This window comes from Mauremys reevesii, linkage group 3, assembly GCF_016161935.1.
Source record: "Mauremys reevesii isolate NIE-2019 linkage group 3, ASM1616193v1, whole genome shotgun sequence".
In the NCBI taxonomy this organism is placed as follows: Eukaryota; Metazoa; Chordata; order Testudines; family Geoemydidae; genus Mauremys; species Mauremys reevesii.
The window spans coordinates 6075147-6091339 of NC_052625.1; the positions used below are offsets into that span (position 1 = coordinate 6075147).

General features: G+C 44.3%; 1 protein-coding gene across 8 annotated transcripts in view; it reads right to left on the reverse strand.

Moving 5' to 3' along the window:
* SLC24A3 (solute carrier family 24 member 3) overlaps positions 1 to 16193 on the reverse strand; it is a 356171-nt gene that overhangs the window by 23026 nt on the left and 316952 nt on the right. For 7 of the 8 annotated variants that reach the window (XR_005595867.1, XM_039529108.1, XM_039529106.1 and 4 more), the window contains one exon: positions 15626 to 15738. The exons of the other annotated variant lie outside the window; for it this stretch is intronic. Coding sequence is in view for 6 of the 7 variants with exons in the window: in XM_039529108.1 (XP_039385042.1) it covers positions 15626 to 15738 (113 nt within the window). In the remaining variant the exon portion in view is untranslated. The remainder of the gene's footprint in view (positions 1 to 15625; positions 15739 to 16193) is intronic. 8 annotated transcript variants of the gene reach the window in all.

Genomic DNA, 16193 nt, shown 5'->3' on the forward strand with positions numbered 1-16193 from the left:
TCTGAAATGTGGTTCAAATGCTTAGGCAAAACTGTTCAGACCTCCCCAACTTTCAAAACTAAACTGGAAATAGGGTGGCCAGATAGCAATGGTGAACAAATGGGACAGGGGGTGGGGAGTAGTAATAATAACTGGAGATATACCTATCTCCTAGAACTGGAAGGGACCTTGAAAGATCATTGAGCTGAGCTGAGCCAAGCCAAGCCCAGCCCAGCCCCCTGCCTTCACTAGCAGGACCAAGTACTGATTTTTGCCCCAGATTCCTAAGTGGCCCCCTCAAGGGCTAAACTCACAACCCTGGGTTTAGCAGGCCAGTGCTCAAACCACTGAGCTATTCCTCCCCCTTATAGGTAATAGGCATCTATATAAGAAAAAGTCCCCAAAAACAGGACTGTCCCTTTAAAAATGGGACATCTGGTCACCCTAGCTGGAAATCAACCAAGACCAAGCTCTCTTAGGAGACTACTGGTATTTCCTGCTCCTCCAGTTTAGCTCTGGAATACTGTAAGAACACGCTTGCTTGGCATATGTCACTATTTCTAAATTCAGAGAAAATAAAGCTAGCAAAATATTTTAAAAACTCAAACAGGGCTTGGGCTTCGTTTGAGTTTTGAGCAGAGTGGGAGATGGGGTCTAAGAGTATGTCTACACGGCATGTGGAGGTTTGATTGTAACATGGGTAGGGCTTGGGTAACAAGAGTTAGCAGATATGTTGGCATGGACTTCAGAACAGGTTAGGAATCAGAGTCCATACCCAGGCTCCCCTGTGGGCTTGTACTCTTGGTTGCTAGCCTGGGCAGAAGTCCATGCTGCCACATCTACACTACTATTGTCACCTGTGTTTTAGATTAAAGCTAACCCGGGTAGGCTTACCCATGCTGCAATCACACTTTGACTTGCAGTGTAGACGCATCCTTAGTTGGATTTACTCTACTTCCAACCAACACCGCTTCCTTCTAAATCATAGAGGGGAAGAAAAACTCAACTCCCTCCCTTTATTTAAAAACAGGAAATCCTTTCCTGAGAGACAATTGTCTACAAGCAAAGCACGGTCTGGTATTGAAATCAGGAGAAATAAACTCTCCTTCGAGGTTTGGCTTATAATCACACAGCTAAGCAGAACAGGAGAATACCCTGTGTTGACTGATTATAGTTGACAGGTTTGCAAGTTCAAAACATATACAGCTTGAATTTAAATGGGTCACTTCCCTTCTCCCCTTTCTTGCACCGCACATGCAAGGATGCTACCATGGATTCCAGATAGCTCTTGCAGTAATGAGCATTGAAGGGCAACCAGCCTAGCAGCATTTGAAGTTGAATAATAGGGAAATAATGTAATTCCAATCTCCAGTTCTGTTCTGGAAATTGCTGAGAGGAAAAGGACTTGCTGTTGCCAAAACCAAAACTGATTTTGCTCCAGAATCCATATATGTAAGAAATTATCTCATTTGATCGCAAGGGCTCTGGTATATTTCCAGCCCATCCTGCTGGCAAAAGCTGAGAGTTCTGAGTCTGCTCCCAAACCTAATTTTGGTATAGCTTCTCCTGCAGTGCTGGGGTTGGCATCACAAGTCAGTGAACTCTGCATTCCCTGAAATATGATGGGGTCTCCAGAGTGCAACAAACCCAGCTGTAATTTAGGACATGTGTTACATTCCTGCCTGTCTGTGTGCATTTCCTTACTGGATAGTTTTGAGTAGGGCTGCTGTGTGAATTTCCTTTGTACAATCCAACACAATTAGTATCACCAAGGGCTTGGTTTTGAACAATGCAGGCATGTACAAATTCAAGGTAATAAGGAGTGAATGCAGGAGTACAGGAGGACTGGATCCTGTGCTGAGAGCTCCCTTTGGGATCGGAAGTAGGGTTGCCAATTTTCTAATCGCACAAAACAGAACACCTGTGCCTGACCCCCTGCCCCGCCCCTTCTCCGAAGCCCCGCCCCCACTCACTCCATTCCCCCCTCCCTCCGTCGTTCGCTCTCCCCCACCCTCATTCACTTTCACCAGGATGGGGCAGGGGTTGGGGTGTGGGAGGGGATGCGGGGTCCTGCCAGCACTTACCATGGCTCCCAGGAAGTGTCTGCCAGGTCCCTGCGGCCCCTGGGTTCATAGGCAGCCAGGGAGGCTCCGTGTGCCGCCCTCGCAGCTCCCATTGGTTGCAGTTCCTGGCCAATGGGAGCTGTGGAGCTGCCACTCAGGGTGGGGGCAGCGCACAGAGCCTCCCTGTGCCTAGGGGCCGCAAGGACCTGGCGGCCACTTCCAGGAGCTGTGCAGAGCCAGTGAAGGTTGGAAGCCTGCCTTACCCCGCTGCGCTGTTGACTGGCCCAGCCCTGCTGCGCCGTCGAAAACCGGACGCTTGGCAACCCTAATTGGAAGCTTTTATCACTGTACATCATTCCAGCACCCAGTCATAAAAGCCCGGGATGAAGAGAATCAATCAATCAATGCAAACTAGGTAAAGGAAGCCGCAGGGCTCAATTCTAGGCCGGCTATGCCCCCGCCTAGGGGAGTCATGAGCTCTGTTACTCCCAGTCACAGGCTATGGATATCATCAGGCTCTGGGTGAGGGAGAGAGCAGCTGCCACTCGGCTGCTATTCCCCTGCCTGTGCAGATGAGTAGAGAGTGGGTGGGAAATTGGCTTCACACCCCCCAGTCCAACACAGTTGAGCTGGCGCAGAGTGGGAAGGAAGTTGTTCCACCGCAAAGGCTGAGGCAATGTTGAAACAGAGACCCAATTGTGACTGTCACACCACTCAGTCTGTGCCGTACCCCTGGCACGGGGCCTTGCTCAGACTGGACTTCCAGGGCCAATCCTGCCCCATGTGAACAGATGCGACTTAACATGAGTAAGGGCTGCAAAACTGGCCCTGTGGTTGCTAGCGCTTCAGAGGAATACAAGACTTCACACCATGGAGGCTGAGTCGGAGGGCACACACCACTGGTGGAACCATACTTTGTCAGGCAGGACCTAGTTACACAAAACGGCTTCATGACCCGTCAGTCATTGTTATACTGTGATATGAATTGATGCCACCATGTGGTCATTGGCGGCACTTTTGCAAAGCACACGCATTAGCAGGTGAATATTAGTATTGTACATCTGAATTTGAACAGGCCTAAGAGCGAGGTTTTGTTTGAGAGCTCCTGGCCAAAGAAACGACACAAGTCCCATGGCTGGAGGCAAGAACATTCCTCTGTGGGGACAGCTAGTGCTAGCCTCACCTCTCATCTCACAGGAGTTCTCTCTGATGCACCTGGGGGATTGCCCAAAACAGGAGCCAGACATCAGCTTTCAGCAGCCTGCAGAGTTAAAGCCTGCCCCAGTGGCTGATGGGGAGATTGATCAACGGTCTGTAGTGCAGCTAGTACACTCGCTATACAGATACATAGGATGAGAATAGATACAGGAGGGGAAAGTGGGGTGAGATCAGTGAGAGCTCCATTTCAAGGTGGAGCTGACCCTGCTCTCCTAAGGAAGCTAAAAAAAGAGTCTGGCCCAAACCTGTTCTGCTTGCTGAAGGTGCTGCAGGTTCACTAAGGCTGCCAGATGGAGACCCTGAGCAGCACCTGGAAGAAAGATAGGAAACCTTTGCCATGGATGGTTTTGTTTCTGTTCTGCATTTGCTAGGCCTGCATTACTTGGCTCCCAAGGCATTTCAGAAGCAACAACCAGTTCAGGACTCTGAGTGTTGAATAACTGAAAATGTGAGGGCTGCAGGGGACAAGGATGGTGTGGTTCTTTGCTGGAAAGCTCTGCATGAGGGCTGGATGAGTGACCGGGGCAGTACAGAGGCAGGTAGAAGGGTGTGTGACCAAACTCTATGAGCAATGATGAGGCGAGTTCTGAAGGAGTAAGACTGACAGGTTTTTCATACTGATAGGCCTTAACAAGTAAAGAGGCTACCTCGAATTAATATAACTGGGATATAGATGAGATGCAGAAGGAACCAAGGTAATCCGGTGAAGAAGCTTCTTGATATTTATTTTCTTAGACAAAGACTAGGAGGGTTTCATTTGCATCTGATCTGCAAGCTGCTTTACTTTCTGGTGGAGAAAGGATGGAGGTGGTGGTTTGAGCAACAGCTGAAGGCAGTGGGAGAAACCTAAGAAGACAAGGTGGATGAGGCAAAAAAAAGAACCACCAGGGATAGAACCACCTGCAAGGTTGAGATCATGGATAATCCTCCTGAAGGAGGAGACAGCGAACAACCAGGGAACCTTTCAGTCTGGTCACTAACAGTAGCTGTTCTGCCCTGGAGGAAAACTAGATTGAGAACTAGCTGTATGCTTTGACCAGATTCCTGTCAATTTGTGACCAAGAAGTAAGCCAGGGACAGAAAGAAAGAAAGAAAGATCCAGTAACCCAGATTGGTGACTGCACAGGGAGAGATTTGGCTCCAGGCATCTGTGTCCAGCGGGAAAAAAAATCAGGGTGGCTTCTTGTCTCCTGGTTGCCAGGAGAAATGATCACAATGAGGTTGTCTGACATTATAAAGGAGCAGTCCACATTTTAGTCCACTTGGGAACAACTGATTCGAAAAAGGGAGATTCACTATAGCCAAGATTCACTCCAGGCCCTTGGAAAAGAACTAAAGATCACCTCGGTTGAGCCCATCTTTTCCAAGATCTTCCCAGTGCCGAGTGAGAAAGGGAGAATGATATCAGAGACCAAATGATAGGATCAGAGAAATGGAGGGCTGGAAGGGATCTTGAAGTCATCAAGCCCAGCCCCCTGCACTGAGGCAGGACCAAATAAACCTAGACCATCCCTGGCAGGTGTTTGTTCAGCCTGTTCTGATAAACCTCCAATGACGGGGATTCCACAACCTCCCTTGGAAGCCTATTCCAGAGCTTAACTGCCCTTAGAGTTAGAAAGTTATTCCTAATAGCTAACCTAAACCTCCTTTGCTGCAGATTAAACCCATTAATTCTTGTCCTACCTTCAGTGGACATGGAGAGAACAAATGATCACTGTCCTTTTTATAGCAGTCCCTAACATAACTGAAGACTGGTATTTGCTCTCTCCTGAGCCTTCTTTTCTCAAGACTAAACGTGCCCAGTTTTTTCAACTTTTCCTCATAGGTCAGGTTTTCTAAACCTTTGATAATTTTTGTTGCTCTCCTCTGGACTCTCTCCAATGTGTCCGTATCTTTCCTAAAGTGTGGCACCAAGAATTGGACACAGTACTCCAGCTGAGACCTCACCAATGCTGAGAAAAGCAGGATAATTACTTTCCATATCTTACATACCATACTCCTGTTAATACACCCCAGAATATTAGCCTTTTTCACAGCTGCATCACATTGTTGACTCATATTCAATTTGTGATCCACAGTATTTCACCTAGCCAGTTATTCCCCATTTTGTAGTTGTGCATTTGATTTTTTTCCTTCCTATGTGTAGTACTTTGCATTTTCTTTATTGAATTTCATCTTGTTGATTTCAGATCACTTCTCCAATTTGTCAAGGTTGTTTTGAACTCTAAACCTGTTCTCCAAAATGCTTACCATCCCTCCCAGCTTGGTCTCATCTGCAAACTTTAGAAGTATACTCTCCACTCCATTATCCAAGTCATTCATTAAAATATTTAACAGTACCAGATCCAGGACTGACCCCTGGGGGACCCAACTAGATACACCCTCCCAGTTTGGAAGCAAACCATTGATAACTACTCCTTGAGCATGGTCTGTCAACCAGTTGTGTACCCACCTTAGAGTAATTTCATCTAGACCACATTTCCTTAGCTTGCTTATGAGACTGTCATGTGGACTGTTTCAAAGGCCTTACTAAAATCAAGATATATCACATCTATTTCTACTCCTCCATCCACTAGGGCATTAGCTCTGTCAAAGAAGGCATGATTTGTTCTTGACAAATCCATGCTGGCTATTCCTTATGATCCTATTATCCTCCTGGTGCTTACAAACTGATTGTTTGATAATTTGATCCAGTATTTCCAGGGATCAAAGTTTGGCTCACTGGTCTATAATTCTCGTTCCTCTTTGTTCTCCTTTCTAGACATAGGTTCTATGTTTGTCCTTCTCTAGTCTTCTGGGACCTCACCTGTCCTCCGTGAGATGCTGAAGGTAATTGCTAGTGGTTCCAAGATAGCTTCAGCTAGTTCCTTAAGTACCCTAGAATGAATTTCATCAGGTCTGCCAACTTGAATACATCTAACTTAATATTCTTTAACCTGTTCTTTATCTATTTTGGCTTGCATTCCTTCCCGCTTGTTGTTAATATTAACTGTGTTGAGATTCTGGTCACCATTAATCTTTTTAGTGAAGACTGAAGCAAAATAAGCATAAAATACCTCAGCCTTCCTAATGTCATGAGCAGGGGCGGCTCCAGGCCCCAGCATGCCAAGCTGCGGGGGGCGCTCTGCTGGCGCCGCGACGGTGGCAGGCAGGCTGCCTCTGGCGGCTTGCCTGCGGAGTGTCCGCAGTAACTTCGTCCCAGTTAATGTTGTTTCGTTGCTGATCAATTAGGGAACATGCTCGTTTAAAGTTGTTCAATGCTCCCTTATAAAGTTGTTTGGCAGCCGCCTGCTTTGTCCACTGCTTGCAGGAAGAGCAACCCATTGTAGCTAGCTGGTGGGGGCTTGGAACCAGGGTGGACCGGCAGCCCCCCATCAGCTCTCCGTTCCCCTAAGTTCCCTGTGCGGCAGCCGCCCAGCAGAATAACAATTGCCGGCAGTTCAGCTGTCCCTCCCCCCACTGCCAAGTGCTGCTCCTGCCTTCTGCCTTGGAGCTGCTCCCAGGAGCCTCCTGCTTGCTGTGCAGAGGAGGAGGGAAGAGGGGTGCTAATGTCAGGGTGCCCCCCTTCCCCCTGTTCCTGCCCCCCACTTACCCCTTCTCCATATAGAGCAGGGTGGGGACAAGACTGGGCTTAGGATGGAGAGAACTTGCTGGTCGCAGCTGCTGTCTCAACTTCCTGATCTTTTTGAAGGCAATGTACTTAGAGTGGTGTCAGCATACTTAACGGAGCAATGCGCATCTCTCTCTCTCTCTCTCCCCCACACAGAGGGTGTTTATCTCTGTCTCTGTCTGCCATGCTGTCTCCCCTCCCTCCATTCATGCTGCCTTGTAGAGTGTGAGGCTACATTAACAACAACTTGTTAACCCTTGAGGGCTCAGCCGAATGCTAGTTCATCATTTAGCAGTAAAGCATTCCCTGGGAAATATCCCACTCTCTGACTTCACCACCTCAACCAAGCTTCACAATCATCACTGATGTGTACAGTATTAAATTGTTTGTTTAAAACTTGTATTGTGTGTGTGTGTGTATATATATATATATATATATATATATATATATATTGGTCTGGTGAAAATTTTTTCCCTTGACCCTAACCCCCCTGCCCCCCTTTACATTAATTCTTATGGGGAAATTGGATTCGTTTAACATCGTTTCGCTTAGTCTCATTTTTCAAGAACAGAACTACGTTAAGCAAGGAGTTGCTGTATTTAAAGAATCTCTTCTTATTGCCTTTCATGTCCCTTGCTACATATAACTAATTTTGTGTCTTAGCCTTTCTGATTTTGTCCCTACATGCTTGTGCTATTCTTCTGTAATCCTCCTTAGCAATTTGTCCATGTTTCCATTTCTTGAAGGATTCCTTTTTTATTTTGATGAATGATGCACCCATTTTGTAGATCCTCAGGGCACTGGAATAATGCCTTCTGTGATGAGCGACGTTTTGGATTAGGTCTCCATTTATGCTGATGGGTACCAACAGCCTGCATTCAAAATGTAGACGTGCTTGACACTACTTGGGAAAGTGGGAGGAGGGGAACTTCCACAAACTCAAACAATATGGTGCGGGCTTCCAAACACATAACAAGAGACAAGTGAGATTTTTTCTGAAATAAAAGCTGAAGAATAATGTACATTCACCAAAGCAAATAGCATGGGAAACAAGCTATCAGAACCAGGAGTGTCACTTACAATGGGGCAGCTGGGGCACTGAACTGGGACTTGGAAGATCTGAGTTCTATTCCCAGCTCTGACCTACTGTGTGAACTTAGGGAAGTCAATTCATCTCTCTCTGACTGGTTCCTTTACCATTAAGATTTTTTTTCAGGGACTCTGTTTATATTATGTGTTTGTACTAAGCAAGATTTTTAAGGATATTTAGGTGCCAAAGATTTCAATTGGAGTTAGGTGTCTCCAGTGACTAGGATGATGGCCCTGGATTTTAGTTGGGGCCGTTAAGGTGTGGCTGTAATACACATAATAAATAATACTACTCTATTACTAAGGAGGCTGAACTGGGACCTTTTGGGATGAGTCTCATCACAGCACTGTTAGTATTGATCAGTACAATCTATACAGAGTTGCTGTGATATGTTAAAAGTATTTACAATGCTAGCGAGCTACAATTCAGCAAACAAAAGAATGCCGACCTCATGTCCTAATATCTCTGTGGTTCAATGGACCCTCTGTAAAATGGGCACAGGAATCCTGCTTTACAGGGGTTCTGTGAGGCTGACTGTTTGTAAGACACTTGGGAGATCCTTGGATGAAGCACAACACAGTGTTAACAACACAATGGGGCTTCACATTCAGAACTTTACCACTTAAACCTATTTCCTGCTATGAGCACTTGATTGGCTGGTTAGTGGGTGAAACCACATTACCACATAAGGTTAAAAAAATGTCAGCATTTTTAAACTCATAGCACAGCACACTGCCAGTTGTGTACACACATCACGATACCCAAGCTTGTCACACAGACAACGAAAAAGGAATCAGATTTTGCTCCACATTTCACCAGTGTAAAACCAGTGTAATGCCATTGATTTCTTCTGGATTTACATCAGTGTAAATGAGAGCAGAATTTGGCCACTGGTGATTATAAATCAGATGGGACAAAACAACAGACAGAGGGATTTCACCAGACATTACATAGGAGAACAGTCTAGGAGCAGATGTCAAACTGAATGTCAGAGCACATGGATTCTTGCCCTGCCCATTGTCCTCCATCAGGAGGATCCCTCTAGGGTTCCCCACAGGTAGCCTCACTGACCTAGCCACAGGAAGGGGGGGCAGCATTAATATGTGACTAGGGTTGTTTCTACACTGTTTTAAAACCCACAGCAGCGAGTCTCAGGGTCTACAGACTGCGGCTTGTGCTATGGCACTAAAACCAGCTGAGTAGACACTGGGCTGAAGCCCAGGGTGCAGGGTGGGTCAGAGCCCAAGCTCCAGCACAAGCAGCAACATCTACAGTGTTGATTTTAGCAGCACAGTGCAAGCCCTGAGCGCCCGAGTCGATAGACTCGGACTCAGACTCACTGCCATGGTTTTAAAACGCAGTGTAGACATACCCTCGGTGCCACAGAAGCCCTCCTGGCAGAGACTGATGAAGGGATGTACTGAATCAATGTTTCACTGGCTGCTCTGTCCAGGACCTTGTCCCAACCAGCAGATCCTTCCACCTTCTGGGCTGCACTGGTCATCACAGACCCTTTGGCTGCTTTCTGTCACCATTACCTTCCCGGCAAGCAGGCTAACCAGTTCAGGGACCCTGTGGATGGGTTTCCTCTGATGGATGATGGCATGAGCCCAAGCTAACTCTGGCCCCAGGAGCATATGATATGGGTGAAATCCTGCCCCCCTCCACCCCAAAATCAATGGCTAAATTCCCAGGATTTCACCCTCTGTGTTTTAAGATATTCATCCTGGACCTGATTCAGCAAAGCATGGAAGCACGTGCCTAACTTTAAGCATGGACCTAAATCCCATTGACTTAATGTGACAAACATATACTCAAGTGAAGAGATGGTTGGGAATTTTCCATCAAAAGGGTTTTTCTATGGAAAATGTGGTTTCACAAAATCAAAATTTTTCCACAGGAAAACGTCAATTCTGCCAACATTTAAAAAAAATTTCTTTCAGGAAAACCTAAACATTATTTTGTTTTGGATCAGGCTGTCCTGAATTGAAAGGTTTTGATTTGTTGAAATGATCTGAAATGTCTTGTTCAATATTAAACTTCATTTCCCTATGGCACTGAAGCAAACGAACCTATTCACATGCTTAAAGTTACTCATGCGCTTAAGCGCATTTCTGGACTGGAGGCTTCACTTTTAGCCCATTTACTCTTTCCACCAGTGTCTTTGCTCCATTGGTCTTAAAGCTACAAGTGCCTTAACAGTTTGTTTATTAAAATGCATTTACCCTCTGCTTTCTCTCAAATTTTATTTCAAATCCCCTCATTCGACTGTGGCATGATTCAGTTATCTTGCTCATTCCGGTGGGGGTAATTTGCAGTTTTGTATGGTAATTTAAAAGTAATTATGCTCAAACTGGCTTTTCTTTTCTTAATGTTTTCTTGTGTGTGTGTGTGTGGGTGGAAATGCTTCAAAGCTTCAGAAATAGCTTTGGGGACTTCCTCTTTTGGATGAGGCAATCCAAATGGGAAGTTGGGAATCTGCCAAACATTTACAGAAATCGTAATTATTAGCTTTGAAATCTTCCAGTGTTTAACATGTAAGCAAAGTCACATTTGTCTATTAAAAACATGGGCCCTGTTGTGCAGGGCCTTAATGATGTGAGTAAGTCTTGTTCGTGTGAGGAGTCCTAACACTTATTTTCACAAATCCCTCAGCGTCAGCTTTGTGTGGTTGTCTTCTCTATGTTTAGTCCAGTACGAGGCACACCGATGGGGTTGAATAAATAATGAACAATCATAATTCACAAGTGTTGTCAGTGTCAGCGGACTATATCTGAGCCAAGTGGAATCTAGTCCTTACATGCAGATACAGTTTTTAGTTTAGCTGACTGTGGATTCTGGGTTAAATCCATGAACTTGAAGTAAATAGTGCGGAAACGCTCATTGCGGATTATAGGGTTGTTTGTAAGACTGCTTTTAAACATGTGACCACATTGCACAACAAATAATCTGGATAAATGAAACAGGGAGGACATTGTTACACACGCATGAAAGCAGTCTACTCATGTTCAGCCTCTTGTTTATGTCCCTTTTAGAGGAAAAACACAACAAATATAGGGATGAGCTACGATCTAGAAAAATGAATTTGATTCCTACATTTAATTTAGTTTTGTTTTTAACCTCAGCCTCTTTTCCCAGTCCCAGTGAAATGTCAGAGTTCTGTCATAAAGTCACTTGGAGACTTTAGCGTTATCTTTAGTCAAGATCAAAAGTATCATTATTCATGGAAGATGTTTAATATGTTGAAGCTTAAAACGATGAATAGGTGAAATAGATGCACAGATCTTTTTGATATGCACTGAGTTTTAATTAGTCCTTTGCTCTCTCTTGGTGCCATGTGGGTGGGGTAGGGCCGGAGAGCTTCCACTGCTGCTATTTTTATTAGGTATTAGGAAAAAGTTTCTACAGATAAGGGTAGTTAAACTCTGGAATAGGCTTCCAGGAGAGGTTGAGGGGTCCCTGAACTGAGTGGGGGTCTCTAGGTGCTGTGGTAATACAGAATCATATTTGAAAGCCACTAAGCGTTATTTATTGCTTTAAGTGAATGTAGTGCCACCAGTGGAGGTGTTTAAGAACTGGTTGGACGGACACCTGTCAGGGATAGTCTCGGTATACCAGGCCTAAGGGCTGGACTTGATGACTTCTCAAAGTCTTTTCCAGCCTTACATTTCTAGGATTCTGTATTACTGCAGATCCTTGAGACCCCTACTCAGATTGGGACTTCATCAGGTTAGGTGCTGTATGGACACATAGTAAGAGCAAGTTCCTGCCCCACAGAGCTTCCTATGTAAATAAACAAGGCTGATAAAGGGTGGGAGGTGAAATAGAGGCACAGAAAGGGGCAGTCACTTGCCCCAGGCCACACACAGAGCAGGTCACTGGCACAGCTGGGAATAGAAGCCAGGTCTCCTGAGCCCCAGTACTCTATCTATTGGACCACGCTGCCTCTAAATAATGAACATGCCCTGAAGACAGACAGGGGACCGCAGTCTTCAGGGATGCCAGGTAATATGCACTGCATTCACTTAAAGCAATAAACAACACCTACTGGCTTTGTTCAATAGGGTGCCAAAGTTTAATCCATGTGCAAAGGTCTTTGTTCCTCTTATGAATTAATCCTGGATGCATTTGTGGGGGTGGGAAAACCTTCTTGCCAATTCCTGACCCTTGAATGTCTGACTGTGTGCCTTTAATGTTCCCTTATCACACTGATAAGGAATTTTCCAGGTTGTTGGTTGGGATAGATGAGGGTACGGGGCGGGGAGAGAAACCCATGAAATGAAAAAGCAGCAGCTTCACTTTGCAGGACTTGAAAGCTCACCTGGCTGGCAGGAACTGGCAATGGCACGTGTCAATTCCATCATCAGGAACTGTTCTGCTCAATGCCATCAGAAAGCACTTTCCTGTGCACCTTAGGAGGGATACCCTCTCCTGAGCCCTCAGGAGGTCTGCTGGAGAGCGGCAGAGCGAAGGTACAACCGTGCAAGAGCAAGCCTTGCTCACTAGCACTCCCTAATCCCTTTGAACTTTACAAGACCCAGCGGCTTTTCACTATGGTCTTGATGGTCCTTAAGTCTGTGGGAGCAGGGGATAGTGGATGCCATAGGCCCATGACAGCCCTTGCTTGCAGCAAGTGGGCAAGGATGGGGCGGGGTGTGGTTACAGGCTTGACTCTGGCCCCACAAAACTTTGGCCAGCTGAGCGGTCACAGGGGTACAAACCTTTGCTGCTGATATAGGCTCAGGAGCAAGAAGGAAGCACAGTACAGCCCTCCTTAGCCAGGCATGTTGGGCTCGATCCTGCAATGTGCTGAGTGCTCTGGGCCTGACCTGGTGAAACACTTCAGCACATGCTTAAATTAAGCACAGGAGCAGTCTCCCTGTATGAGCCAGGCAGGTCAAGACACCTTGGCTGTTCTGAAGAAAACTTGTTTGGATTTGTGCCTCTGACAATCCTTCCCGGAGCAGCACAGTGTATTTTGTATGAATTTTACCACTAAGTGTGTAAAGGACTCCTTCCTGACAAATATTGGAGCAACGCAGCCCTGATCCTGCAAAGCACTTAAGCACATACTTAATTTTAAGCACATGACCACGAGTAGTGAGTGGGAGTATAAAAAGGACTGTACTTGCTCAGTAAATAATTGTCCAAGGCTCAGTACGCACTCAAATCAAACATAGCTATCTTCAGAACATCCAAAGGCACGTCTGCTCAGTGAAGACTACTTCCATGCCTGATTTCACATTTCAACCCCCAGCCGTTTCAGCTGCAGAGATGTTCAAAATCATGTTGCGAGAATTATTTTCTAATAGGGAAAATGTCAGAACTCTTTTTGTTCCAACTTTGCAAACAAGTCACCTTCAGGCAGACAGGTAGTCAGGAACATTTTGGCCCACAAGGCGAAATTTTTTAAAAGTTACGTGCGCTTGAAAACAAAGGATTAGACGGAAAAATGTTTCACAGCCTGAAGCATAGACATTGCTGCTGGTTCCACTAAAGTGCACCCTTAGTAACTGCCTTGAAATCTTACTTAGATTGTAAGATCTTTGGGGCAGGGACTGTCTTTTTTGTTCTGTGTTTGTACTGTGCCCAGCATGGTGGGGTTCTGGCCCATGACTAGGGCTTGTAGGTGGTATGGTAACATAAATAACGATGATAATTAAAAGGAGATGGTGTAATTGTGTCATTCAGTGACAAACATTGGAGAAAAAGGAAAAGTCAGATTTCAAAACTGCATTTTCCTTTTTCAAAAGTCTTTAGTCTGAATATCTGAAGTACAAGATATGGGGGTTTGCAACAGAACGACACGTTCTGGTGTCTGTCTCTAAACGAGTTTAAATGATGTTACCGACTTCCCCAAAGGAATGAAGCATAATGAAACATTGTTTCCTCAGAATAATTTAAAAAGCTATTTTAAAGTATATCAGAACAATTGCTGTTGGGGTGACCTTGGGGCTAGACACAACTGTTTTTCTCCCTACATTTTCTATAATTACTACAATGTATGACATGTATGAAAAATGCACTGTTCATTGATCAGATTTAGCACTGTCTCAAAAATTAGCCAATGATTTTTTCTAACACTTCCCAAATTACAGAAAAAGAGTGATTCCTCTGTTGTCTCCCCCTCCATTAGTCATGTTCTCCCCCCTCACAAGAAACAGAACATAATCTCAAACGTAAATGATTACTGCAGCTTCACACACAAATTCCAAATGTACCGGTAATCTAGGAGATAGAGGAACCAGGCACTAAAATACCTGTTATCAAATTTTTCCTCACCATTCAGCTACACAGGAAGATAGAAAGTGAAGGCGAGCATGAGACAATAAGGGACAGATACTCAGTGGGTGTATTGTTATAGCTCCAATGACTTCCATGAAGCTATGACAATTTACACCCAATGAGGATCTACGCTTGAGTATCAAAAGATCGTTCCACAGGTAACGCTGTACAAATGTTATATATAAAAATCTGTATTAACAGAATGTTAAGGTTGCAAAGTCAAGCACTCAAATGTTAGGAAATGCCAGAATTAAGGTTGCCTGTGCAACCTTAATTTGCCCATCTTGTGGGTATATGTTATGATACAGTCTATATCTACATGATCACCATAGTATCTTAGTGTCTTCCATTTAAAATTAATAGCAATACAAAGTCTCTAGAGGACTTGAGGGAGTCTCTGATACTTCTCCCTTTATGGGCACTCTAACACTCTGGTTTTTTACCACCATCACACATTTAGTAAATATTTTCATGGAATTATCCACAACAAAGTCCAGGTCATTTCCCTGAGTAGTTAGTTATCTTAGTATCTTGCAATATTAAGAAGCAGTTCAAATGATTCCTTCCTATGTGCATCACCTTGCACTTGCCAACAAAAAAATTAATCTGATATCATGTTGCCTAGTCACCTCACTTTGTTAGATTGCTCTGGATCCTCCCAGTCTTCCCTAGTCTTAACTCACCTAAATCACTTTTTGTCACTTGCAAATACAACCATCTCACTATTCCCTCCCTTTTCCGGATTATTAATTGATCTATTAAACAACAATGGTCTTAATAGAGTTCCTTAGGGCAACCCCACTGTTCAACTTCTCCTATGCTGAAATCTGATCATTTATTCCTACACTTTGTTTTCTGCCTCGTTAGTGATACTCTGATTCATGGTTGTGTGTTTTACCCATCATCCTGTGACTACTTAGTTTTCTTAACAGCCTCCTTCATGTACTATTTTATGACATGCTCCAAGAATTCTAATGGCTTAGTGAGGCACGATTTTCCTTTCCAGAAGCTATGCTGGTTTGTTCCTATCTAAACCTTTTCATCTATGTGTTTTATCATTTTATTTTTATCCCTTCAGAGTAGAGCTCTCAGTCTATTATTAAGCAATTTATCTCTGTCTCTCTCATGTATCTATTCAAAATACAGTATAATATGGTATCTTATTGCAGTTTGGGTTATTGCATTCAATGGGAAATAGAAGTACTCATGCCACAAATCCTAGACAGAATTAACTACAATTTCCTACATCATACATAGGTATTGTTATTTGCTCACTCAAATTTCAATTGAAAGAACTTTTACCTGACAGAAAACATGACAGGAGCCTAAAAGAAATATTTGTACTTAATAAAAAAAATAAAAATCAAACATAGGACTTACATATGAACCATAATCCACTGCTAGAGTCTGCAGAGCCCATGGGAGACCCAGGCCAATTAAAATGTCAAAAACATTACTTCCAATGGAGTTCGACACAGCCATATCTCCCATGCCTGCAGAAACAGGAAACCGGATACAATCAGGCATTTCAGTAAAGGCTCTTGATCTTCAACAAGAATATCTGGACCTGAATTACTCCTGCCGCTGCATAGATTAACACTAGCTAGATTTGGCCTCCTAAAGCAGTATTGCCAACTCCGTTTTTCTTAAAGCTCCAGCTTCTGGAGTCATGGGAAATCTGTTTTAATTAAAAATAATTTTCCAGCCCTCCTGGTTGCAGAGAAAAGCTGGAGAAAATGACTCAAGTGCCCCCAAAGTCTCAGAAACCAGAAGGCAAATAAACAGAAGCACAATTTAAAAAATCCTTAATTTTCAAGTAAACATGTTTTTTTGAGTGCTTGGCATTGGCTATGCTGCTAAAGCAGGGTCCAGATTCGGTAATGGCCTTTTACTATCTCTGTGATGGCAAGTTAGTTCTAGGACAATCTCTTGTTCTCTCTGCAAATAT